This window comes from Camellia sinensis, chromosome 4 (assembly GCF_055761805.1).
Source record: "Camellia sinensis isolate YWXY chromosome 4, ASM5576180v1, whole genome shotgun sequence".
NCBI classification, from domain to species: Eukaryota; Viridiplantae; Streptophyta; class Magnoliopsida; order Ericales; family Theaceae; genus Camellia; species Camellia sinensis.
In genome coordinates this window covers 108103587-108131243 of record NC_138964.1, presented here as the reverse complement: position 1 = coordinate 108131243, position 27657 = coordinate 108103587, and the positions used below count along the sequence as shown (strand labels likewise).

General features: G+C 34.6%; 2 protein-coding genes across 2 annotated transcripts; one reads left to right on the top strand and one right to left on the bottom strand.

The window, feature by feature from the left end:
- The first annotated feature begins 8124 nt into the window (after window positions 1-8124).
- Window positions 8125-11586, top strand: LOC114259089 (rop guanine nucleotide exchange factor 12). The gene is made up of 7 exons (XM_028199092.2): window positions 8125-8464; window positions 8649-8765; window positions 9211-9365; window positions 9445-9519; window positions 9619-9888; window positions 9999-10322; window positions 10547-11586. Exons 1-7 carry the CDS (start codon window positions 8353-8355, stop codon window positions 10979-10981), a joined length of 1488 nt encoding a protein of 495 aa, XP_028054893.2. The 5' UTR covers window positions 8125-8352; the 3' UTR covers window positions 10982-11586.
- A 692-nt stretch (window positions 11587-12278) lies between these two features.
- LOC114259090 (photosystem I reaction center subunit VI, chloroplastic) lies at window positions 12279-26335 on the bottom strand. The gene is made up of 3 exons (XM_028199093.2): window positions 26105-26335; window positions 25574-25700; window positions 12279-12639 (listed from the first exon to the last, which is right to left on the bottom strand). Exons 1-3 carry the CDS (start codon window positions 26230-26232, stop codon window positions 12460-12462), a joined length of 435 nt encoding a protein of 144 aa, XP_028054894.1. The 5' UTR covers window positions 26233-26335; the 3' UTR covers window positions 12279-12459.
- Window positions 26336-27657: the final 1322 nt, after the last annotated feature.

The window sequence follows — 27657 nt, the reverse complement described above, 5'->3', positions numbered from 1 at the left end:
ACTAACCTAAAAACTATGTGATTTGAGTAAAAATGAATATAATCTATTTTAAATTGAATGAATAAAGTCATATATTTCATAAAAAGTGATTTTTTTCATTAAAAGTGAATTTTTGATAATCTATGGCCTTAAACATAAATTAAAATACATAATATTCATGAAAACATACAAAACACACAATTTTACACCTAAAAAGCATAGACTTGCATTATTTAAAAGACAAAACAAATAGCATACATGCCAAGAAAGTGAAGAAAACTTACCTAGATGCCCACTCATGCATCTTACATCCAGTGTAAAAATTAATGAGTTATTTGGGATGATCTAAATAAATGTATTTTTTTTATTTTTTACGAAAAAATGTGCAAAAATATAAAGAAATTATGTGAGTCAAAAAAGATTAAAAGATAAATCAGTGCACCTTTGTAGTGCACCGCAAGCACCCTCTAAATATGATCGAATGCATTTCTAAACATGCAAAATATGATCCTAAATCCGACTTGAGGCTACTAACATAATAATTATGCAATATCATATATATATATTTTTCTTTTTGCCTGTTAGTTGCTTCTCTTGAGGCTACTAAAAGAGATTTAAAAAAAAAAAAAATATGTGACAATAAAAAATGTTTACTTATAATTTATTTATCTCTCTTATGTTGTGCGTGGAGACTCTAATTTGTTTACCACACATAAATAGTTTATTCAAATTTTTTGAAATATTATTTTTAAAATAAATTATTTTATTCCATACATTGCACTAGTCAACTAGGAGTGTCTTACAATTTTACGATACTTGCAATTATTGTTGATGTAGAACATTTAATTTGAAAATTAACATGTTTGGTTTCAGAAAATTGATATTTTGTTTCCCGTATTTTTATTTTATTTTTTGTTCTTAGTGAAATTTTTAATATTTTACACAAATTTTTTATTTTTTAAATACACATAATCTAAACATGTTTAAAAAGTATAATATTTTTGGAAAAAAAAAAACTTTAAAAAATTCATCAAATGCAAAATTTTAAAAAATCCAAAAATCTAATATATTTTCGTATTTTGTTGTATTCAATGATTTTTTTTAAAGATTTTTTGTACAAATTTTTTACTTTTTAAGTATATTAAGGCACTATTTGACATGTGCTAAAATAATACATGCTATTTTACCACATTATCTTATTTAGGCCACAATCATCTCATTTGAGTCACATCACATTTCTCTCACATCACTTCAAACCCAACCCATATTTCACTCTTTTTTTTTTTTTTTTTTTTTTTTTTTTTTTTTGTAAAAAGTCAAAAAATATACTAATTTAGCACATGTCAAACACCTTCTGAAATTAAGTGAATCTAAAATTTTTTAAAATCATTAAAAATTTAAAAAATATAAACTCAAAACTCAAATAAATAAATAAATAAAATTTGAAAATTGAAAACCAAACAGGGAAAATTGGTAATTGGCAATTGGTGTAGAAGCTACATTGGGCTTGTATAGCATAGTTTCTTGCAAGTTGGAAATTTGATAATGAGAAAGTAAAAATTAAAAATAATTATTTCTTTAATTTTCTAATAATAGTAATTAATTCTTTCTAACTTAATTAATTATTTTTACGAGAACGCCAAACAATTTGATTCTCTTCCATGATGACTAGAATTTTTATCATTGCAACCTTTGACGAAGGGCTAACAATTTAATTCTCTATTATAATTGCAAGAATTTTCATCATTCCAACCTTTGACTAGGGAGGGGTTATTTGGAATAATATTCCATACTATTTATTTATTGCTAGACGCTCTCAAGATATCTCTATAAAATTCAATAATAAATTATAGAGTTATACTGTTTTAACCAATAAATATGAAGTTGGGACATCACGTTAACTTGTTCCATGACCACCAAATAAATTTTCTTGATAAAAATTTTAACCATACTAATTATTTTTCACTAGCTAAACTATAAAAAAAAAAAAATTTTTTTTATTTTACTTAAATTATTATTTTTTTTAATCTATGTACTTCAATACTATTTTTTATTTTACTTATCTATACACATACTGTTTAAAAGATTTTTTTAAAGCTCTTCAACTGTAAATATTCTTAATAATATGTAGTCTATTACAATAACTAAACTATAATGATTAAAGGACCACATTTAAAGACGGAATCATAGGAGGATGAGTCGCCATACATTATTGTTGATGAGATTTTGAGCTAACCACCACAGGACTAGTTTTGTCCTTGATCAGCTTGTGAGATGTATGTACGAACATGCAAAGGAAGGTTGGATGGGCAACTAGTTAAAAATAGGAAGAGAATGTTAGGTCGTCGATGGACCTCATTACAGGAAATAATATTATTTATGACATATTCCTTGAGTTCTCTCACCTACATTTGTGTCTCTTTTTGACTTGTTTTGAGAAATATGTTAAAAAAAAGTGTAAAAAATAGAAAAATAATGTGATGTAAAAAAGTCAAAAAGTCAAAAAATTAGCTTTTAATCGAGTTTTCAAAATAGGCCTTTTGGAAGAGGGTTGAGTTAAAATAGCCAATTAAAGGATAAAATAAATTAAAATAGACAATAAAACAAAATGTTACATTTAACCCACAATTATTTTAGTTTTATTCTCTCATAATCATCAAATCAATTAAAAAAAAAAAATTCACCAACTTCTCAAATATAACTTTTTTTTATCCAAACTAAAATAATTAAAAAGTCAAACACCCAATTAAAATAACTAACTTCCCAAACAAACCCTTTTTTTGAGTAGTGAAAGAGGAATCATCAATTTTTATTTATTTTTCTTTTTTTGGGAGTGAGGATCATCCTTCTCATTTTCTTTTTTCAGCTATTATTCAATACTTTATGTAATAATTATAAAATTCAATAATAATTAGTAGTTGAATTATGACTTTTAAGGCTTGTTTGGAAAGTGAGTTGAATTTTTGGCTTAATTTAGCTTAAAAAGTCTCGTTTAGGTTATTTTTTTGACTTTTTTAACTTTTATGAAAGAAAAAGTAAAATAATTATGATTTGAATATGATATTTTATCTTATTAATTTTTTAATTTATTATTTTTATAACTATTTTAACCTTTTAATCCTTAAATTTCGCATGTCAAACCAGGGTTAAATCAATTACTGAATGATAATCGGAAAAAAAAAAAAAAATGCTGGAGAGTATGAATCCTTTAAAGTGCTAACCACCAAAGTTTATCTACTACTTTATATAGATGATATGGCAATCAATTGTTTGTGTAGACATCAATTATAGGGGAAATTTAATGGTACACATTTTTGGGTGTGTATAATATTCACCGTTGATTATAATTTTTATATAGTTGGTTATTATTTATTGTATTGTTAGTTATAACATATTGTGATATTAATTATAACATTATTTTGATTATGATCCAATTGGTTAAATCTCATATGATATTTGGTTATAACTTAATTTTAAGGACAAAATTGACTTTATCCCCTTATGGTTTGTCGTGGAGCACTTTATCCTATTGTTCAGTCTTGGAGCACTTTATCCTATTGTTCAACTATAGGCAAAAAATTCCCTTATGATTTTGAACTAAAATACAAAACTAACTCTGTTAAAAGTAAGAGCAAAATTATCTAAATACCCTTGTGATATATTCTTTTTTTGTTTTTTTCTCTAATATATATATATATATATATACATATAATTTCCTATCTTAATCACATATTTAACAAATAAAAATCATAGTAAACGAAACACCCGATGGTATCGGCATCTAGGGGTCACGGACCGACCATAGAACCTTGCTCAATAAGTGGAACGCAACGCATTAGTTGTCCACTCTCAGGTTGGGCAGTAAGGGTCGGAGAAGGACAATCACTCATTCTTAAAACCAACATTTGCATAAGAAAAAGAAAGAAGTTGCAGGTAATAAATCACAAATTAAATAAACACCCTAATTTATTAAAATTATTTTGTTTAATAATATTTTAAATTAAACATATAAATATATATTTAACAAATTAAATCATAAAATTACCTTAATCTACTATTTAATTTTTAACTCAATTTCTCATTTAATAAAATTTTAAATTAAATTAAATTAAATTTTTAATAAAAGATAACAATTAAGGTTAGGGTTTGGTTAGGATCAAGATTTAATTAGGGTTAGGGTTTGGTTGGGAATAATATGAGGGTAATGTTGACATTTGATTTAATTTTTGACTTTGACTTAACGCTCTTTCTTTGCTCAATCTCAATTTGAGAGAGTATGGCACACTTTCCGTTATCTTTAACAGAAAAACAAACTGTAAGACTTTAGTCTAAAACCATAAGGGAGTTTTTTGCCTATATTTGAATCATAGGAGTGTAAAGTGTTCCGAGGCAAAACCATAAGGGGATAAAATAAATTTTGCCCTAATTTTTATTTTTAGTTATAATTCTTATAGTATTAAGTTATGCTATTTGTGATAATTAAACTCTTTTCAAGCTTTGATATCAGCTAGGAGTTATGTCTGAAATTGTTTCTTTAACATAAAAAATGAAAACTTAAAAATAAATTGTTTTTATATTAAAATATTTTAAAAAAATTCACTAATTGAAAATTTTCATCAAGTACTTTAATTTATGTATAAAAAAAATTAAAATTTTTGACACATGTATATATTATTTTTAAATTATTATTTTCCGTGCTAGACGAACAATTTGAGACGGAGGTAGTATCACTTACACATTTTTATGCTATTAGACATTTTATGCATACATTTTATTTTTTTTATTTTATTTTTATATTTCTACCCCAACCTTGTGTTTTTTTTTTTTTTTTAGGTATTTATCCAACTACTACTAACTTTATGAAATGTCATATCAACAACAAAAATGAAGGGAAGTAATCATAAAGGTCAAATACATTTACCTTAACCTTTGAAGGCTAGTTACATTTAGATAATAAATATGAGTTGAGGCAAAATGCCTAACCACAAATCCCTGAAGATTGATATAAACACAGTCATGACAGCAAGAGGTAAATATGCTTGTGTTTATATCGAGATGGACATCAAAATAGTGCATTGAAGATGAGAAAGAATAAGTTATACTAGGTATTATAACTAATAGAAGTTATTTTAGAGAGTTAGAGATGCTCAAGGGATTAGACAAATTTGGTAATTAAGGCATTCTACCTATCGAAGTTGCAATTTATAGCCTCCCAACAACTTTGAAAAGCAATAGGCATTTTTTCTTTATTTATTTATTTATTTTTGTGTTTTTTTGTTTTTTTTTGTTTTTTTTCTTCTCTCTTTACTTATATCTAGTGTTGGAAGTTAGGCAAAACTTTCTCCCTACCAAATTTATTATCCATCCTTCCAATGATTAGTCCTTTAAAGATCAAGTATGACTCTCTCTCTCTCTCTCTCTCTCTCTATATATATATATATATATATATATACATATATACATATATATAAGAATATGATCATATAAAAATATTATTAAAAAAAGTCACATTAGCAACCACATCAACAATAAGTAAAATAAAAAGTATTATTGGAGTACAAATTAATTAAACTAGTTAGGAAAAATGAATAGAGCAGTTTTTTTGTGTATTTTTATTAGGCATTTTGCCCAACACAGTTGGAGTTACTCATAGTGGTGTGAAGTTGTTCTTTCAAATGATATGGAGAAAAATTTGAAACTTTTTGGTTATGTTAGTTTGGATGAATTTCAATTGTGTATCTTATGCCAATTAAGATTATGAGAAAAGATCATATTAATTTTGTAATTTAACTAATTAGTGTGAACTTTACCTTAATTTTTCATTTTGTATCTCATCTCCTTTTGGGATTCAATAGCCCCGTATGGGGGATACCATGTCCAAAGGAACTAGTAATCCAAATCTTAATTTTTTTAGATAAACATCAAATTATATATTTTGTTGAATTATTAATTCAATTCCAAAACCATCTCAATCAAAACAAACATGACCTTTGTATTGTCCATTCCTCTAACCAACCACTACTAATTATATATCATGTAACAAAACAAAACAATACAAAAAATTATTTGCGTCATTATAGGTCAGGCGGTATTGATCCTATGTAATGAGAGTTCATGCAACTAGTTTAACAAAAATATTAAGGTAAACTTGTGGAGCTTGACGTTTATAAAATAAAATAAAAAAATTAGTGTAATTTACTTAAGATATTATGTGCTAAAAAAAGTCAGTTAAATGTTTAGAATTTGAATTTATTGCGCAAATTTAAATTTAATATAATATAGGCTATACTTATAATAAATCTAATCTTCATATAAGTCTGATTTATATATTTTAAATTCTTGACATATTTTCAAATAAAAAAAATATTGACATATTTTAATATATATATATATATATATATATATATATATATTTGAGTGCATACTGCTTGTGATAGTGTAAGGATTTATATTCTTATATGTTTCATAATGAGTATGTATTAGATGATATAATTATGACACAGGTGCCAACCCTAATATGCAAATGAAAAAAACAAAAAACAAAACAAAACAAAACAAAATCAATACAAATTCTAAATAATAATAAAAAGTACTAATAATATTTCACAGATAAATTTTGTTACTATCAATAATACGGATAATACTTTATCACTCCCCAAATATACTATTTGTATTATTTTAATTATATCAATTAAGTCTATCATGTATGAAATTTGGATAAATCATCTCCATCACTAAAGTAGTCTAAAATGGCTTTCCCCATCCCAAAAAAAAAAAAAAAAAAATCTAAAATTGATTTGACGGAAATCAGGACATTTTGGTCAAGGAAACATTGAGATCTCACTAATTGTTATCCTTAAATTTTATCTCGCTGCTGTGTTAATTTGTTTTGCCAAAAATATCTATGTTTTGGTTTGCAAATATGGACAAAAAGGTCTAATCAACCATTTAATCACAAAATTTACATTAACAACCAGTTTAGAGAGAATAACTTGTTTGAATAAGAAAAGAGGAGACAAATAAGATAAAATGGGAAGAAGTGGAAAGAAGCTCACTTCTTTTATAATTTTCATTTTGAATCTTTTCAAAAAGTAAAGACATTGGAAGAGAAAAACACCAAATAATTACTATTTTCTATAACGAAGTGGATTTTTCAGTCCATTAGGATTGGAGGGTGTTGTTTGAGCCCGTGGGATCTATTATGAGTCATATTTTGATAATTCGAACCATTCATTTTGTCAAATACTTTGTGTATATCAATCACAAAAAAAAATTAGATCAAACCAAGATTCATAACCTATTCAATTTATCACGTTTGTCACTAAAATAGACTATTTAATTTTTTTGGTGACAAATACGATAATTTGAATAGGTTACGATTATCGGATCGACTTTTTTTTTTTTTAGATTGATATACACGACGTAACCGACAAAATAAACGATTCAGATCATTAAAACGGGACTATTGTGAGTCCCACGAGCTTGAATATCCTCCAGTCCAGATCAAGGACTAGAGGGGCTCCAGGTCCTTTTTATAATACTAAAATTGCTCTTTTAAATATATATAAATATATATATATATAAATTGAAATCTATAAAAGTTATTTTGATAATATAGCATGAAACAAATCCTTTTTTAAAAAAAAAAAAAAAAAAATCTTTTATGTAATGTAATCAAATAAGATAGGGGAGAAATTATTATATTTTCTTTTCTTTTCTATATATTTATCCTAACGAGAGGAACAAAAATCATAATCTTTTTTTAACATAATTTTTTTTTTTTTTTAAATATATCTTTTCTCTCCTAAAAGTTTCCAAACAGAAGAACTCAAAATTAAAACCTGTTCAAAGAAAGACAGTTGGCATATATCAAAGAATAGTAAGTTTTGCCAAATGGTAAGAATATATATATACATATATACATAGACAAAAACAAAAAGAGACAAAAATAAGAAAAATCATAATCATATCTTCTCTGTTAATTAGAGAGAAGTCTTGAACATATCAAGTAAGCAATCTCTGTACCCTCCAATTTTAGCTATAAGTGATCCATTAGAGATTTTCACTGCCCATTTTGCCAGCCTTGACCTTCAAAACTCAAACACAACCATTCAAAAATTAAAAAAAGACAACAAACAAAAAAAGATTATAAATGTTGACCTTGTTAATTCCTCTTACCATATCTCACTCTTTCTTTCTTAAACATACATGCAACCCACCTCCTACCAACAATAACACACAAAAACACAAAAAACTAGCCAAATTTGAAGATTGTCAAACTCACAAAAACAAAAACAATTCCTCAGAATTTTCATTACCTGTTCTTCATTTTGAAGGATAGTATCAAGAAGAACAAGTATCCAGTGCACAAGTATGATCATCAAAAGCAATGCACCGCTCTCACCGGTGGAAGATAGAACAACCTTAAGAAGTCTGGCATCCAAATCTATCAGAATTGAGCCCGTGGAGAAGCAGCTACCTTCAGGCAAGCCCAGATTTATTTTATTTTATTTTATTTTTTATGAATTGGGGTTTGAAACTTCTTTATAAAAGGGAAACATAGGATGTGAAATTGGTTAAAAACTAGTTTGCTTGAACATATTTTCAGGAAATTATTTTCATTTTCTTTTATTGGGTTTTACTAATTTTATATGGGGTTTTTGTTGCAGATATGGATCTGATGAAGGAAAGGTTTGCCAAGTTGCTTCTAGGAGAGGATATGTCTGGTGGGGGAAAGGGTGTTTCATCAGCTTTGGCACTCTCCAATGCCATCACAAACCTTGCAGGTATTGAAAAGTCATGGGTTCAAACCTTAAAAGAGTGAATAAATGGTTAAAAGTATCATTTTCCGTCCTCTATTGAGGCTGCCTTCAAGGCCTAGGCCCAATAATTACCTCGTATATATGAGACAAAACCTATATATAGCCTCATGAGTGAAAAGAAAAAACAAACTTAATCTCCTCCATTACAACTTTGTCAATGGATAGTTTGAGGAGTTGGAGCTAACATCAATGGAAACTAAACCCCCATTCTGGTTTTGCATAGTTCTAGATTGAATTGGTTGTTTATTAATTTCTGCAATTTTAGATCATGATTCTTTCTTTTCTTTTCAAGAAAATAGAAAATAATGATTTTCTTGAATTGGATAGATCAAATGACATAGATTACCATTAATTGCATAATGTTCTTGGACTTTCTTTAATATTTTATTTCTCTTCCATAAACAACCAGCCTCTGTTTTTGGCGAACAAAAGCGGTTAGAGCCTATGGCACCAGAGAGGAAAGCAAGGTGGAGAAAAGAAATTAACTGGCTCTTATCAGTGACTGATCACATTGTGGAATTTGCTCCTTCCAAACAAGTTTCAAAAGATGGAACTAACATGGAGGTTCTCTCTCTCTCTCTCTCTCTCTCATACATACATACTATTATGAATTTACAAGAACTTACGATCTTTTATTCATCAGATAATGACAACAAGGCAACGGACTGATCTCCACATGAACATCCCCGCCCTGCGCAAGCTTGATGCAATGCTTATGGTAAGAATGCCTAATAATCTGAATATTTTCAAGTCATATAAAAATAAATAAAACTTCATGTTCTATTCACAATGGTGGATTTTGTTTACACTTGAACAGGACTGCCTTGATAACTTCAAAGACCAGAATGAATTCTGGTATGTTTCAAAAGACGATGGATCAGAGGCGGGGAAAAACAAGAGGGATGATGATAAATGGTGGATACCGACACCTAAAGTTCCCCAAAACGGTTTATCTGATACCACGAGGAAATGGATTCAATTCCAGAAGGACTCTGTGAACCAAGTACTAAAAGCTGCTATGGCCATTAATGCTCAAGTTATAACAGAAATGGCGATCCCTGACAACTACATTGACTCTCTCCCCAAGGTAAAAGAAAAGAACGAAGAAGAACAAATGATAGAATTAATTCCATTTGAATTTTTACACAAAGAGTAGCAAGTACATCGACTGATTCTTATTCTTATTATTTTTTATAGAATGGGCGGGCTAGCCTTGGGGACTCGATCTATAGAAGTATCACAGTTGACGACTACTTTGATCCTGGTCATTTTCTTTCAATGATGAACCTATCATCGGAGCATAAAATTCTTGACCTAAAGAACAGGATTGAGGCATCGGTTGTGATATGGAAGAGGAAAATGAATGCCAAAGATGGAAAGTCTGCTTGGGCTTCAGCCGTGAGCTTGGAGAAGAGAGAACTATTTGAAGAGAGAGCACAAACCGTCTTACTCATTATTAAACATCAGTTTCCTGGAATTCCTCAATCTGCACTAGACATCAGCAAAATCCAATACAACAGGGTAGGTCAAAGCTAGCTTTTATTTCCAATTCTATCCTATGATGTTCGTTAGTGCTCCCATAGACACCAAGGATTCACTAATCTTTTCACAAATTTACCTTGAAGTTCGCTTTTGGAAGGTTCTCCCAAATTTGTGTGATGTACAAGCATGTTTTGCTTCGTATTTTTTTTTTTTCTTCATTTCTCTTACCCTAATTAATAAATTTTCTCTTCTTGGATCGATAGGATATTGGACAAGCGGTTCTGGAGAGCTATTCACGAATATTAGAAAGTTTGGCCTTCACAGTCATGTCAAGAATAGAAGATGTTCTCCATGCCGATTCTCTTGCACGAAGTCCATCACTCGGAGAAGAAAAAAAGCACCCTCTAAGAGATTCCACGACAGTTATGAGATCGGGTAAGTTTCCAAATGTAGAAGAGGAGATAGAGGAGCTGAACTTGACAGAGACACCCACTTCAACAACTCTATCAGAGTTCATGGGTTGGACTTCAAATGCAACAGAGACTGAAATGAAGAAAGATTCATCAGATGATTTGGTCAAAGAAAACAATGCAAAGCCCCCAAACAAACTGCTTAGCGTTATGACCAGCAGCAAATTTTCCTACATTGAGAAGCTCGAGACCTTGGGTGGTTTAAGAAGTCCAGCATCGCGCCAGTGATGAAAATTAGTGTGGACACAAAAAAGAAAATACTATTTTCTTCTGAGAAACTGATCAAGCAGTTCTGCCCACAAACATAGTGATTATATTAAAGAAACCGAGACTATAGAGAGGGGATGATAAATCACTACTTTGTAGTGAAATGTCATTTGTTGGCATCAAGATGGGAAGAGTGTTTACCAATACATATCCTAACAGACTTTGGCCTCACAGAGACAACACCAAGAGAAGTTCAGGAGCGGAATCAGAAATTTTCTTTTGGGAAGAGCCGAGAAATGTTGAAACGCTTGTTTTGAACAAAAATTAACAAATGAAATAATTTATTGCGGATGAAAAACTTGTTGTATCAAAAAGGAAATTAGCTGCAACTGAAATACTTTTCATTGATGTTAGAGGTTTAAAAAGTTACATGTATATAATATAGGACTTGTTAAGAAAGAATGTAGGCAATGTAAGATCATAAAGAAATATTGGAGATCCCAAAGTCATATGTCATATATACATAGATTGTAATGACAGATAAATAATATCTGTTTGGTAAGAGAATACAAAGAAAAAAAGAAAAAGAAAAAGAAAAAGAAAAAGAAAAAGAAACTATTGGTTTATTTTTTGGAGTTCTAATATGTTTTAGATTGAAAAAAGTACATTTTATCTTCCATTTGGTTAAAGATTTTTCAAGAGGCAACATGCTAATTTATACCTGCATTTTAAAGTAAAAAATTCTAAGATTTTAATTTAATTTATTTTTTTTTTAATTTTATTTTGAAGGGGTATGCTTGAGCCTTCGACATTATTTGGTCATTAAAGTTATAAACAAAATATACCCCAAAATAAAACTTTACGAATAATCGTCATCTGTAGGCAATGTAAGATCATAAAGAAATATATTGGAGTTCCCAAAACAAAGTCATATGTCATATATACATAGATTGTAATGACAGCTAAATAATATGTCTGTTTGGTAAGACAAAAATTATTTGCATAATTAACAGGAAAAAAAAATGATACCAAAAAAAAAAAAAAATAGAAAACGAAAAAGAAACTAATGATTTATGTTTGGAGTACTAATGTTTTAGATTGAAAAAAGTACATTTTATCTTCCATTTGGTTGAGGATTTTTCAAGGGGCAACAACATGCTAATTTATACAAGCATTTCAAAGCTAAAAATTATAAGATTTAATTTATTTTTTATTTTTTATTTTGAAGGCGTATGCTTGAGCCTTCAACATTATTTGGTCATTAAAGTTACAAACAAAATAAAACTTAGTGAATAAACATCATCACAGATGACCAAAATATCAAATTCGAAGAGCAATCCATTAAGTCAGAAAGCAATTCCCCAATCAGAATCAAAACAAGTGTTTTCAAATAATTAATAGAGGTCATTAGCTAGACGGTTGGCATACTTACATTTGTAAAAATGATACACCAAAACACAATAGAAAGGTTGAAGAAGAACATAGAGGTTACAGGAGAATTAGATTTTGCCACGCGGTCCAAGCTTGGGTGGAAGTTGGGGACCCTTTTTAATAGGTAAGAGATCTGGCGAGGCAGTGGTGCTGACATAAGCAAGGGTAGAACCTCCTCCCAATATCAAGAATTTGAGCAATAATCCTCTCTTTGTGAAAGGAGCTGCAAATGTCTCGAAGAATTTACTCTGCAATTCCACACAAATTTTGGGATATTAAAAACCTCATTCATGTTCACCCAACATTTAAAAAAGTATAGCAAGTCTTTGAAAACTGAAATTTCAAATACAAGAGCAACATCACAACTACAAAATGAACTCCACAAAAGTAAGCTAGCCTTCTGTTGGGACTATGAGACACCAGAAATCAATCACACACAATAACACAAGAATATTTACGTGGTTCGGCAATTGCCTACGTCTACAGAGAGCTATCCACTATAGAATTTTCCCAGAGGGAGTTTACACACTCACACCTCACTTACACACTATAGCACTCTCACTTCTCACAATCTCTCATATTACACACATTGTAATCTCTTATTCCAAACCCCTCCTCCTCACCTCAATTTATACACAATTGAGGGAGGCTCTTATTGGTTGCCACCAACCCCTTCCACTAGCTAATGGGGTTGGTAGAGTGGAAGAGTGGGAGAGCCACTATTCATAGTGGTTTCTCCATTTGAATGGGCAGTGGACACTAACAATTCTCTCCCTTCACGCCCATATGGAGAATTGACTTCTCATCTGAAGTCCATCCCGGCAATGTCTCTGCAGATTTCGAGTTTGTCTCTCGAGACCGCCTTTGTAAGTATGTCAGCTGGATTCTTATCTGTATGGATCTTGATCAATTCCAATAACTGCTTTTCCATCACTTTGTGTATCTAATGATACCGAATATCAATGTGCTTTGTGCGAGAATGGTACATCGAATTTTTGCTCAGGTCTATGGTACTCTGGCTATCACAATGTACCGTGAACTTCTCTTGCTTGAATCCTAACTCTTGGAGAAACCGCTGCAACCACAACATCTCTTTCCCAGCTTCCGCTGCGGCAATATATTCTGCCTCGGTTGTGGATAAAGCAACACACTTTTGCAACTTGGACTGCCAAGACACAGCTTCCCCTGCGAAAGTGAACAGAAATCCTGATGTAGATTTTCTACCATCAAGATCTCCCGTCATATCGGAATCCGTATAACCTTCCAAGACTGGTTTAGCATCTCTAAAGCACAAACACATTTTTGTCGTACCCTTGAGGTATCTTAGAATCCACTTGACTGTTTCCCAATGCTCTTTTCCTGGATTGGAAAGGAATCTACTTACTACTGTAACAGCATGAGCAATATCTGGTCGAGTAGACACCATTGCATACATCAAATTCCCTACGGCGGATGAGTAGGGAATAGCCTCAATCTCTTCTGTTTCTTTAGTAGATGAGGGACAAGAACTCTTGCTCAGCTTGAAATGATTAGCCAGCGGAGTATTGACTGGCTTGGAATCTTTCATATTAAACTTTGCAATCACACGTTCAATGTACTTCTCCTGTGACAACCATAATTTCTTGGCTTTCCTGTCACACACAATTTGCATGCCCAACATTTGCAGTGCAGGGCCTAGGTCCTTCATGTCAAAGGACTGTGATAACTTCTTCTTCAGTGATCTGATTGCTGTGGCATCCTGTCCAACAATTAGCATGTCATCAACATAGACCATGAGTATGATGAAGTTTCCATCGGGAAATTTCCTGACATAGACACACTGATCTGCAGCAGTTTTCTTGTACTCATGACCCACCATGAATGAGTCAAACTTTTCGTACCACTGTCTCGACGCTTGTTTGAGGCCGTAAAGACTCTTCTTCAATCTGCAGACTAAGTTTTCTTTCCTTTTTACTTCAAAACCTTATAGCTGTTCCATGTAAATTTCTTCCTTCAGATCACCATGGAGAAATGTCGTCTTCACATCCATCTGTTCAGGTTCCAAATTCAAGCTGGCCGCTAGTCCCAAAACTACTCTAATGGATGTCATTTTCACAACTGGCGAGAAGATTTCATCAAAATCAATACCTTTCTTCTGCCTGAAACCTTTGACAACCAATCGAACCTTATACTTGACTATCTTTCCGCTGTCATCTTTCTTCAACTTGAACACCCATTTGTTCTGCAATGGTTTTCGACCCTGGGAAAGTTTTACCAAATCATAAGTCTGATTCTTCTGCAAGGACTGTATCTCTTCTTGCATAGCTTGATGCCAGCTACGCTTCTCCTTATGATTCTGAGCTTCTTGAAAACTTTCTGGCTCCCCCTCATCAGTTAGCAAAATATAATCAGAAGTAGGGTATTTTGATGACGGCTTAGACTCTCTTGTTGATCTTTGCAACTGTGGACCAACAATCTCTAGCGGAGGGGGTTGTGGCTCCCCCTGCTCCACACCTTCTTCTTCTAGATCTTCTTCTTCTGGCAATTCATCCTGCAACTCTACATCATTGGTTGATGTTGCGGTAGCTCTTCTTCATCAGTGGCATGCTGTGATGGTGCAGGATTGGGAACAATTTCTAAAACATCATTAACTTTGGGTTTAACTGGTTACCCAAAGTCTTCTAAGGTCAGGCCTTCTTGAAATACCACATCTCAACTTCGAATGACCTTTTTGTTTTTCGGATCCCGTAATCTGTATCCAAATTCTTCATCTCCATAGCCAATAAAGATGCATGGAGTAGCTTTATTATCCAGCTTCTATCTGTGCTCTTTGGATACATGTACAAATGCTTTGCACCCAAAAACTCTCAAGTGAGAGTAAGAAATCTCCCTTCCAGACCATACTCTCTCTGGAATTTCAAAATTCAGTGGAACTGATGGCGATCTGTTGATCATATAGCAAGCAACACGAACTGCTTCTCCCCAAAATGGCTTTGGCAGCTTTGCTATTTTGAGCATACATCTAACCTTTTCCACAATGGTCCGGTTCATTCTTTCAGCTACACCATTGTGTTGTTGGGTTCCAGGAACAGTCTTCTCATGTCGAATGTCGTGAGTAGCACAGTAGGCTTCAAACTCCTTTGACGTGTACTCGCCTCCATTGTCTGTTCGAAGACACTTCAGCTTCTTTCTGGTCTCTCTTTCCACCATAGCATGAAATGTTTGAAAATGCTAGAACACTTCAGCTATGGTTCTTAGGACATAAACCCATATTTTCCGTGATGCGTCATCAATAAATGTCAGGAAGTATTTTCTACCACCCAAAGATTCCACTTCTATGGGACCGTATACATCAGAGTATACTCTGCTCAACAACTCTGATTGTCTTCTGGATGATGAATGAAAAACGACTCTATGTTGCTTCCCAAACAAGCTGTTGTCACAAGGGTTCAATTTCACACCTTTGGCAAAGGAAATAAGCGACTTCTTTGTCAGAATCTGCAACCCTTTCTCACTCATGTGACCCAGCCTTTTGTGCCATAAATTTGGTGATGCCTCATCTTCTGCTGCATTAAGGCTATCTGAATGCACATCCACATGAGTCTTGTACAACGTGCCACTTGTCTGTCCTCTGGCTACCAGAGATCCATTTTTCAACTTCCATATGCCTTTGCCGAAGTAGTTCTCATAGCCTTGTCAATCTAAGGCTATCCCTGAGATAAGATTCAGGCGTAAATCAGGGAACATGCCTGACATCTTTCATCACCATCGTGCACCCAACTTTGGTTTGGATACAAACATCATCGATTCCTACAATCTTTGAAAAACTGGAGTTGCCCATCTTCACTGTACCAAAATCTCCAACTTGGTACGTACTGAAAAACTCCTTCTGGGGGTGTGGCGTGGTAGGAAGCTGTTGTATCTACCACCCACCCGGTGTCGTTGTCTAACATATGGAGGCATTCTTCTTCTTTAACAGAGAATAATGCAATATCCTCTGAGACATTAACTGTAGTGTTCTCATCTTTAGTCTTTGGCTGTCTATTGCCTTGTTTTTGTTCTCCCTTCAAGGCATAGCAATATTTCTTTATGTGACCCTCTTGGCCACAATGATAACAATTGAACTTCGGCCGGCTCGTGCCTTCTTTGGATTTCTTTCTGTCTTGAAATCTTCTTCTGCTGCGTCCTCTACTTTTGCTTCTTCCTCTGTCTCTACCTTTACCTTTATTTTCTGTGACGAGGGCATGGGATTGATCTCCACACAAGTCTTTTCGCCTTGTCTCTTCATTATACATGGCGTCTGTGACCATGCTCATGGTCAGCTTCCCTTTTGGTGCAGAGTTGCTGAGAGAAACCACCAATGTCTCCCAACTATCCGGTAAAGAACTGAGCAGTAGGACGGCTTGCATTTCATCGTCTAAGCGCATCTTGACGGTTGCAAGCTCATTCACCAGACTTTTGAATTCACTAGTGTGCTCGGCGACAGACACACCATTCTTCAATTTCAAATTGACAAGCCTTCTCATCACCAAGGCTTTGTTCCGAGCGGTCTTTGACCGGTACATGTCGTCTAACATTGTCCATAGAGAATAGGCATCTATTTTCTCGGCAACATGATGGTACACACCGTGGTTTATCCATTGTCTGATACAACCGATAGTCTTGTGGTTTATCTTTATCCAGTCATCATTCTTCACTGCTTCTGTTTTAACCCCTTTTATAAAAATAGGGTCAAACAAGTCTTTATAATATAGGGTGTCTTCCATCCGTGACTTCCAAATTGCATAATTAGAAAGAGTCAACTTGAACATAGATCCCGATGTCGACGTTGATTCCTCCATTAACACTTGTCTATACAGAAAATGATCTTTGTTTGAAAAATAAACTTTGCTGTTGAGTCTGGACTAGTTCAAATTAGCCAGAAAAGCACTTCGGATTGTCCAAATACAAACTGAAAATTTTTGAAATAGGATTTGCAAAATTTGACAGTACAGATGTGTCCGGAATACTCCAAATAGTTGGAAAGCACTACTGGATTGTCAAAAAACGGACTTAAAATGACTCAGATCGAGTCAAAATAGTTTTGACGGTTCTGATTTGCAAAATCGGATGAGGCTGAGAAGCACCAGATGATTTCTCCGGTTCAGCGCGGTCAACAGCTTAGTAGCTAGGTCAACAGCTGGTCAATGAGGCGCGGCTCTGGAGCGGCGACTCGGCTCCAGCTCGGCTTGTCGGCTCGGTCAATGGCTCAATCAACTCTAACACATGGGCGATGACGTGTTCTGACACGTGGTGCTGACGTGTGCTGAGGTGGCGTTGATGTGGCTGCCACATGGCTCGTCTTCTACCTTCAGACACGTGTGAGCCGTGTGTTGAGAGTGAGCAGACGCGCCGACTAGTTCAACGGCGCGTGGTGAGACTAGGAGTCATGCACTTTTTTTGGGGGGCGCGTGTGGATGCGTGGCAAGGATTCTGGAGCTCTGTTTTGCACTTTTAGACTCCTCTTGACGAGACCTTGCTCCTAGTATACTCAAAACCTGATTTTGAGCAACTTGATTTCTAACTGTTTCGAAAAAATGCACTCTGTTTTTCCGAAACGCAACCGATTTGGCTATGATACAACTTGTTGGGACTGTGAGACAACAGAAATCAATCACACACAATAACACAAGAATATTTACGTGGTTCAGCAATTGCCTACATCCACGGAAAGCTATCCGCTATAGAATTTTCCTGGAGGGAGTTTACACACTCACACCTCACTTACACACTATAGCACTCTCACTTCTCACAATCTCTCAGATTACACACACTGTAATCTCTTATCTTATTGGTTGCCACCAACCCTTTCCACTAGCTAATGGGGTTGGTGGAGTGGAAGAGTGGGAGAGCCACTATCCATAGTGGTTTCTTCATTTGAATGGGCAGTGGACACTAACACCTTCTCCGAATTCATTTTATGCTATGTTTTGTATGTAGGATGAAAAGTGAGAGGGAAGTGAAGGGAGGGGAGGATGGAAGGGATTGGATGATCCATGTTGTTTGGTGGGGTAGAAAGTAGAGGAGCAACCCATGATTACAATTATTTTTCTTGTTTGTTCTCTTTCTTTCATTGGCTAACTAATTCCTTAAAATGAAAAAAAATAATAAATAATAAATAAATAAATAAACCTGAGCCCCCTCAAAAGCTTGATGCAAATAGAGACTAACGTGCACTGGGAAGGAAATGGGTACCCTCTCTCTATGATTGTCATTCTTGTCCCCAATAGGTGTCCTACTTCAACAGTTTGACCTTCATACTATTTCATGCATTTCTAGATTTATAAATACTTCGCAATTTTAAAAGTTGTTCCTAAAGGGGCACAACGAATTCCTAATTTGCCTTGAGAGGAATAATTTAATTGATTCTATTATCACATTGGATGATTGTCTTTTCATTCATGCCCTTAATCCAATTTCGGATATGCTTATCTAGATCACATTAGTGCTTGAATCCTCTACATTGGGGACCATAAATATAACTGCCAGCAATTATAGTCTTCTCTCCAATTGGCTTTCATTTATTTATTTTTTATTTTTTAATTAGAAGTATCCTCACTTTATAAGCCTGCTTGATGCATGCCTATTGTTTTTACCACAAAGGATAAATAGATTTATTATAATTATATAAAACTTTCATTCTTAGCAAAAGATACAAATTCATTTATCACACCATTATACACCCTGCTTTAGTTCTACGTACAGGAAATGTACCCTTCAATTCCCGGTTTCAAGTTTTCTTTGATGAAGCTAAAAATTTCGAAAGGGCAACAAGTTGACTACAGACCCAATGCTTATTCAGTTGCTCAAATAAATAACAAAATTTCAAGTAAAATAGATTAAAATACTCATAACTAAGATTGAAGCTCTGTCACATTAGTCTAACCCTATTATACATGTTGGTAAGCAGGGTGTTGTTGATATCAACTGTTAAAATCTACCTACTCTCCACCTACTTCACCCACTTAAACCTACTCCACTAAACCTAACCCACTAAACCACTACCACCTCACCTACTCCACTAAACCTAACCCACTACACCACTACCACCTCCACTTCACCTACTCCTTACCTACTACACACTCACCCTCTTCTATATATAGGAATCATGAATCATTGTAATAGAAATCAATATAGATCAATCAATAATACTACAATTTTAATATGGTATCAGAGCAGGTTTAGAACCTAATATTTTCGCTTCCCCGGAGGGCGGCAACCTCATCTTAGCTGCCCGCCGGACCTCACCCTAGTCTGCTAAAATTTTCTACACATACCTTGAAATTTCCTTTCTTCAACCTGCTAAGTGCACCACAGACAGCACACATAGACACATACAATTCTCTCTCTCCTGCCACTTTCTGGGACGATGACGAGAATAAAGAATGGACACTACTGGTTCTTAATAACAACGATAGTAGTGATATCAATGTGTTTATCATCGTCTTCGTTGGCTTTTCAATCCGACGAACTTTTGCTAGACGACGAAGAGTTCGGGCTCGAAGGGGCCGATCTCCTCCTGTTACTCGTTCACAGCCAACTAGCCCGGCCCGAACCAAATCATCGGCTCCGGACTCCAAAGTCCAGTTCCCGCTCGAGCACGCCTTTGGGGACTCCGACTTCTCCGCCGCCGGCACCGTCACCTCCACTCCCCCCGTCGTCCGCAAATGGCTCCGAACCACTCTCTGCCATCGCCGCCGCATCCTCCACCATCTCGTCGTCGGCCTCGGCGTTCAATGGCTCCCAGGCTACCGACCCAGTCCCGCAGCCACTCTTCAACTCTGCGTCGGACGCCGTTGCCTCATCTTCCAGCTCCTTCACTCCAAGACTCCACCCACCTTCGCCGAGATCTGCAGAGGAGGCCACACACCTCGCTTCACAATCCTCGGCTTCCACAGAACTTCCACAGAGGCATATATGTGATTCCTATACACACACCCTGTTTCTCTCATTGATGGTCTAACTTTTTATTTTTTTATTACTATTATTATTATATCACATAATCCATGCACTCCTGTTCCCCATTCCACTATTATTTTTTTTATATTTGTTTTAATCCCTCTTTTGCAAAGCCACCGACAGTTTGCACACCTATCATCATTTTATTTTATTTTATTTTACCCCCTCATCCTATTTTGATCATGATAATTATGTCTTCACTACCCCACTTTCTTTATTTTATATCTATATCTATATCTCTCTTTTTTATTCTACCCATATTATTATTATTATTATTATTATTATTATTATTATTATTATTATTATTATTTTCAAAACAAAAAAAAAAAAAAAACAAAAAAAAAAAATCATTCCAGTTGATTTTTCTGCATTACCACACCTACCATTCGCGTTTGCCAAACACACTTGCTTTATTCATTTCAGGGATCAACCCCGATCATACTTTTACACACAAAAAAAAAAAAAAAAAAAAAAACGAAAACAACCACATCCACAGGCGGAATTTTTTCTTCTCTACTCTGCCGCCGGTCTTTTCTTCTTGCCTCCATCTTGGGCGGCCCTTGCCGGTGTTGCCTCCGTGTTTCCCACTCCACTGGGCATGATCACTACTCCCTGCTCCTCCACTGCAGCATATGGCGACCCTCCAAATCGGAACATCACGGTGGCCTTCCGCTTCAGCTCCTTATTTTCCGCCTTCAGCACAATTATCTCTGCTCGCGCATCTTTATACATGCGTTGGAGCAGAGCCAGCTGGGAATTTAACTGTTGCACCTCATTTGTCCTGCTCTGCAGCCGGTGCGACAAGTTTGTGACCGCAGTCATGGTTTCCACACATGACTTCAGAGTATACTGATTGGCCTCAATATCAGTTTGCACCGCCATTTTTTGCTCCACCGACCGCATCGGAAAGTTCAACGGAGCAAACACAGAGGTGTTTGGTTGAGGTTCACTGGCCACCGCACCAGTTCTCTCTCTTGTTGACTCATTGAGGTCGGGAAAGAGAGTGAGCAGCCCACGGGAAGACGAAGCCATTTTCTGGGCAACAGAGTGTTACAGCGTATTACAGAGTTTCTCTCTCAGCAACGGAAGAATTTTTCAGAGGTTTCTCTCAGTTTTTCTGTCTCAGCTTCTACCTCAGCCTCAGCCTCCGTCTTGGTTAAATAGCCGAGGCAGCCACGCGTATCGCGCGCCACTTGACGCCAGACGACAAACGGGCGCGCCGCCATCATATCTGGCACGCCTTTTTATGGATTGGGCACGCCTTTTGATGGCACGCCTTTTGAAAGATTGGGTACACCTTTTGAGGGTGCGACTTTTTAAGGGTCCGACAAGACTCTGTAAACTGTCCCGACACTGATTCCGGTTAGCTCCTTCAGGGGTCCGACAAGACTCTGTAAACTGTCCCAACATTGATTCCGGTTAGCTCCTTCAAGGGTCCGACAAGACTCAGTAAACTGTCCCGACATTGATTCCGGTTCGCTCCTTCAAAGGGTCCGACAAGACTCTGTAAACTGTCCCGACATTGATTCCGGTTAGTTTCTACAAGGGTCCAGCAAGACTCCGTAAACTGTCACAACAACTATCACAACAGTGTCTGTTACAACGGTCCGACATGACCCAGTAAACTGTCTTCTACATCGGTCCGACATGACCCTATAAACTGTCTTCTACATCAGTCTGACACGATCACACAGTGTCTGCTACAATCGGTCCGACATGACCCCATAAACTGTCTTCTACATCGGTCTGACACGACCACACAGTGTCTGCTACAACGGTCCGACATGACCCCATAAACTGTCTTCTACATCGGTCTGACACCGCCATCCAGTGTCCTCTACACCGTTATGACACCACCATACAGTGTCCTCTACATGGTTATGACACCCCCATACAGTGTCCTCTACAACGTTATGACACCACCATCCAGTGTCTTCACCAATGGTCTGACACGACCATACAGTGTCTTTTATCCTCTTTTATTTTTATGTATTTTCTTGTTTTGTTACTCTCTCCAAACTCAAGTTGGTTAGTTCCTATCCCCCTTGAGTTTGCGGGGGCTGTTAAAATCCACCTACTCTCCACCTACTCTCCACCTACTTCACCCACTTAAACCTACTCCACTAAACCTAACCCACTACACCACTACCACCTCACCTACTCCACTAAACCTAACCCACTGCACCACTACCACCTCCACTTCACCTACTCCTTACCTACTACACACTCACCCTCTTCTATATATAGGAATCATGAATCATTGTAATAGAAATCAATATAGATCAATTAAATTTTTTTTTTCCTGTATGAAAATTCAATTGAAAACTTATTAAAATTGTAGTATTATTGATTGATCTATATTGATTTCTATTACAATGATTCATGATTCCTATATATAGAAGAGGGTGAGTGTGTAGTAGGTAAGGAGTAGGTGAAGTGGAGGTGGTAGTGGTGTAGTGGGTTAGGTTTAGTGGAGTAGGTGAGGTGGTAGTGGTATAGTGGGTTAGGTTTAGTGGAGTAGGTTTAAGTGGGTGAAGTAGGTGGAGAGTAGGTGGATTTTAACATCAACTTTTGTGGTTAGAGAAACAAAATATATATTAGAAGATTTTGATGGCAACAACAACCGTCTGCCATCATGGGTTGATCTTTGGCCAAAGACATGAGAGTATCATCAGATTTGGGGGACGGAATGGCAATAGATAAAAACTTGAAAGAGACCGGAGCATTGAGCGAGTAAGAAGAAAAGGGTCAACAACGTTTTTTTTTTTTTTTTTTTTTTTAAATTTCAAATTTTGTATTAAAAGACTATAAACAAATTGATCCTTGATACTTTTAGTCTATGGAGGTTTGGGGTTTTTATACAAAGATTTGAAACACATCCTTGTTTAACTGTAACTTACTATAGTTTTTTGTCTTTTAGGTAGCTTCAACACACTGTTACTTTTGTGTCTTTGAGGTAACTTCAAACTTCACTGTAAGTAACTTCGCTTTAGATTTTTTGTCTTTCAGGTAACTTTATTGAAGCTTCCAAAAATTTAGGTCTCAAAACAAATAACTAATTTTGATGCATAAATTTACATGCTTATTATGCAAATAAACTTGGAAGCTGCAATGAAGTTATCTATTATCTAAAGTATAGAAAGTCATGGTAAAGTTATTCTTGAAGTTACTTGAAAGTAGAGTTACAAACAGACTATGCTATTCATAAACAACTTGTTTCACGCTTTGAGCTCAGCCCTTTTACTAAATGAACGAGGTTGAGCTAAATTTTTAAGCTGGTTCAATACTTGAGTTGAGCTCGAGTAAAGCTAAACTCAGTTTGAATAGGCTCATGAATACAATAATATATTAATTAATATTTATTTTTAGTAATATACCAAATATAGTTTCTTTAATTTATTTTATTCTCTGTTTTTTATGGTGTTTATGCAATTTTGCATATTTAATTGATAAAATTTATTGATAATATAAGCATTCGTTGATATTTTGCTGATAAACTTTTATTTTTCTTATTAATGTGCTTTTAAGTTTATTTTTTTTGTACTTAATCTCAAGCTTGAGTCGTTTATGTAATCCAGTCGACTCAAGCCAAACTTGAGTTTCTCAAATCTTTGATAAGCTGAGGTCAAACTTGAACTTAGAACTCAAACACCACAAAGCCCGCTGTTAAAGTTACCTAAAAGACTAGATGCTAAGTAGGATTAAGTAACTATTGGATAAGGCCGTGTTTCAAATCTTTGTATAAAAGCTAGAAAGCTCCAGTTGGGAGTAGGCCTATAAATGGATCGGATTCAAATCGCATCTATCAAAATCTGAATCCGGTCCGATTAAGGCAAACCCGAATCCAATCCGAATCCGTTCAACCCATATGTGATTATAGATATGCAAATCCAAATCCGATGATTTCGGATACCTGATTCGATAATCCGATCCGATCAATTTATTTATTTATTGAGTTGCAATTTTATATAATTTGATTTTTTTTTTTTCATTTGTGTTTTCTTCATTCAAATTGAGAATAATCGGATTGGATTATTGGATCGGATCAGATTTTTGCATATTCAATCCGTTTAATAAACGGATTCGGATTATCGGATTACTAGATCGAATTTTTTGTAAATGAATTCAGATTTTCATATTAGATTTAGGTCCGATTTGGATTAAATCCTATCCATTGACAACCCTAGTTAGGAGCTTGATCAATACACCAAAAGAGTCAAGTCTTATGCAACTTATAAGATCAATTCCTATATTTCATTTCATACCAACACCAAGTCTTTCAAGCCCAATCTCCATGACAGCCACTCTATTGACACTAACTCAATGCCATTGGTCGCCCGTCTATGGCTTGAACTCGTGACATGGTGCTAGCTCATCTTACTTGACCAATACCTCAAAAGACCCAAGTATCATGAAACATGAGCAATTAATTCCTAAATTATGCACAAATGCTAGAGACCCCCAAAAAGTTATCAAATATTTATACAATACTCTCACGAATGTGGATCTCATATGGTGTTAGTTCCACACGCATGTGAGTATCGTATAAAACTTTTGATAATATTTTTGGAATTCCTGACATTGCTCTATATTATCTCCCATACCTAATATACCCATGTCTTGTATCATTGGTTGGGCCGACTATGATAGTAAATTTCTGTATATAAACTAAAAGCATCAAAGATCAATTTGTTATAGTCTCCAAACACAAAGTTTGGAATTATTTTTTTTTTTTTTCCACAGGAAAGTTTGTTAATTACTCTTGTTTTGACTGTTTTTCTTCTCCTTCTTGCTCATTCGATTCTCCATGTTTCTTTCTCCTCTAATTTAATGATACTACTATATCTTTTGTCAATGATCAACCCACGAAACCCTTCCTATCAATGATAATGGATAGTTATTACAGCCATAAACATCTCTCAATATCTAGTTTCTTTGGCCAAGAAAGGTATATATATATCAACCCCCAACTTCTTACCAACACATGAGAGGTGTGTTTCAACAATTAAGAAGATAGTCTATATTTCGATCAAAAAGAAGATAGTCTATACCAAAACCCCACTTTGACTACTAGTGAAAACAACATTCTCAAGTATAGGATTTTGAGTTAACAAAAAGACTCAAGCATAGGATTTTGAGTTTAACATGGCAACTATATATAATTTGCAAAATGAAAAGGTAACCAATTAATCAATCAAACATTACCTGAAGGGGGTTGTATGGTGAAGGTGCATCTGACCCATACAAGTCCCACTGGCCAGTTGTGTTGCCCAGATCCTCCAAATCAAAGTACACACTCTTATCCCCATATTTGGCCACCACAGCACCAGCTCTATATATCACACAACACAACAGTGGTAAGTTTACACAAAGATTGATTATTAGCATATTTGTGTTACACATTAATTCTAAATCTTTTAATTGTTTCACTTTGATCTATAAAATGTGTGATCTTTTACACTTTACTACTTGATTTCAGCACGATTCAAAATCAGTAATAGGAAGAGGCATATTTTTGTAATTTTACATGATGCCTCAACAAAATAAACACACGGTCTTAAAGACAACCTTTTTTAGCATTGTGGTTTTTAAAATATGATATTTTGTTTCATTTTAATCTCTGTATGAATTTTATTGCATTTTGTAGTTGATTTTATGAGATTTTATGATAAAGTTATAAAATTTCTCTATAAATGTCTGATGGGTTTTTTTTTTTTTTTTTTTTTGTTTTGTTACCTGTAGCTGGTGGATCTCATGGGCTGGCGAGATGGCTTGAGGTGGAGCTTAGTGCCGGCGATGGAGCTTCCAGAAACGCTCTTGACAGCGGTGGGTTGCACGGCGGCGAAGGTTGCTAGAGATGCCATGGCCTTTTTCTCCTGAAAATTGCCAACCAAACTACCACTACGACTACTACTTGTTTCTCAGTTGGCAAATTGATTGTGTGTGTGTGTGATGTGAGGGAGATATGTTTGGGTTTTTTTGATACTTTTCCATGGATATTGACGTGCCACGTGGCGAACTGGGTAATCCTGACAGATATATGCAATACATCTGCCTCTTATGAGGTGCCACGTGAATAAGAGCTGGATAACCCTATCCCTTTTAAGATTAGGATCAGGGTTGTCTCCTGTTCGTAACCCGGCTAGAATGTACTGTTGAGCTCATAGGGTCTATCATAGATCTAATTTTGATGATTCAAACCGTTAATATGTAGGGTCTGTCGTGTATTTCATCTTTGTAAAAAATCATGTTGATCAGATATCGATAACTACTTGATTATAACATATTTTTGTCAATAGTAAATATAATTTTAAAAATAAAATATTGACAAAAACTTATTCTGATCAAGTGGCTATTGATATCCGATCAATATAATTTTTTGTAGAGATGAAATACTCGACAAATTTTACATATTGACGATTTAGATCATCGAAATTGGACCTGTGATAAGCTCCACAAACCCAAACAATTTGGTCAATCCACATGTACTAGAGGCAATCTAGATCCTTAAGATTATTGGTGAATTATGAAGATTAGAAATTATTTAGTGTAACGGTAACAACATGTAAAATAGTGTTAATAATCAATTAAAAGTTACAAATATATTAAGTGATCAATTCTTATCTCTTAATAACTCAGCAATTGTGTGGTTCTTACTGCAAATTAATTATATTCATTATATGGTAATATCACCCCATGATATCACTGCTACATCTAATGTTTATTCTTAGAGGAGCTATTCTGATTGATGCTGCAACAAATTTAAATACATAGAGCCCAAACTCAGAATGGGATATAGATGTCTCACAAAGAATATGATCCTCATAATATGATACTCACATGTGAGACTTATTCATTGGGTCCGTTTGTTTTTGGGGATAAAGGAGGTGATTGAATTAAGATAGATGTAGGACTCATTATGAAACAATTCCACCAAACCTAACTCTAAAAGCAAATGGGCCCATTATTTAATGAACATGGAATTGTAGTTGCGATTCTTCATGGGAGTTGACACCGGACTTGTTCTTATAATATGAACTGTTCATAGTATAGTGGTTATTGAGCATATCATCTATACAAAAAGTTTAGTCAACCATTTCTAGACCCAAGATCATGTCATTATTTTAAAAAAAATTATCAAAGTTATGTTAATAGTTTATTTATTTATTTATTTTTTAAAAAAAATGCTCTTGTTATGAGGCTGTAGATGTCTAATTAATTTGGTTTTTTATATGGATGATCTACTCAATAAATTCTACAATATGAATGATTTGAACTATTGAAAAAGA

Excerpts from the sequence above, each read along its gene's own strand:
- LOC114259090 (XM_028199093.2), bottom strand. The coding sequence starts at position 26,232 with ATGGCATCTCTAGCAACCTTCGCCGCCGTGCAACCCACCGCTGTCAAG. Across the intron at positions 25,701-26,104 it reads ATGAGATCCACCAGCTACAG|AGCTGGTGCTGTGGTGGCCA; the intron begins GTAACAAAACAA and ends TGTGATATATAG. Across the intron at positions 12,640-25,573 it reads CACCATACAACCCCCTTCAG|AGTAAATTCTTCGAGACATT; the intron begins GTAATGTTTGAT and ends GTGGAATTGCAG.
- LOC114259089 (XM_028199092.2), top strand. The coding sequence starts at position 8,353 with ATGATCATCAAAAGCAATGCACCGCTCTCACCGGTGGAAGATAGAACA. Across the intron at positions 9,520-9,618 it reads AGCTTGATGCAATGCTTATG|GACTGCCTTGATAACTTCAA; the intron begins GTAAGAATGCCT and ends ACACTTGAACAG. Across the intron at positions 9,889-9,998 it reads ACATTGACTCTCTCCCCAAG|AATGGGCGGGCTAGCCTTGG; the intron begins GTAAAAGAAAAG and ends TATTTTTTATAG.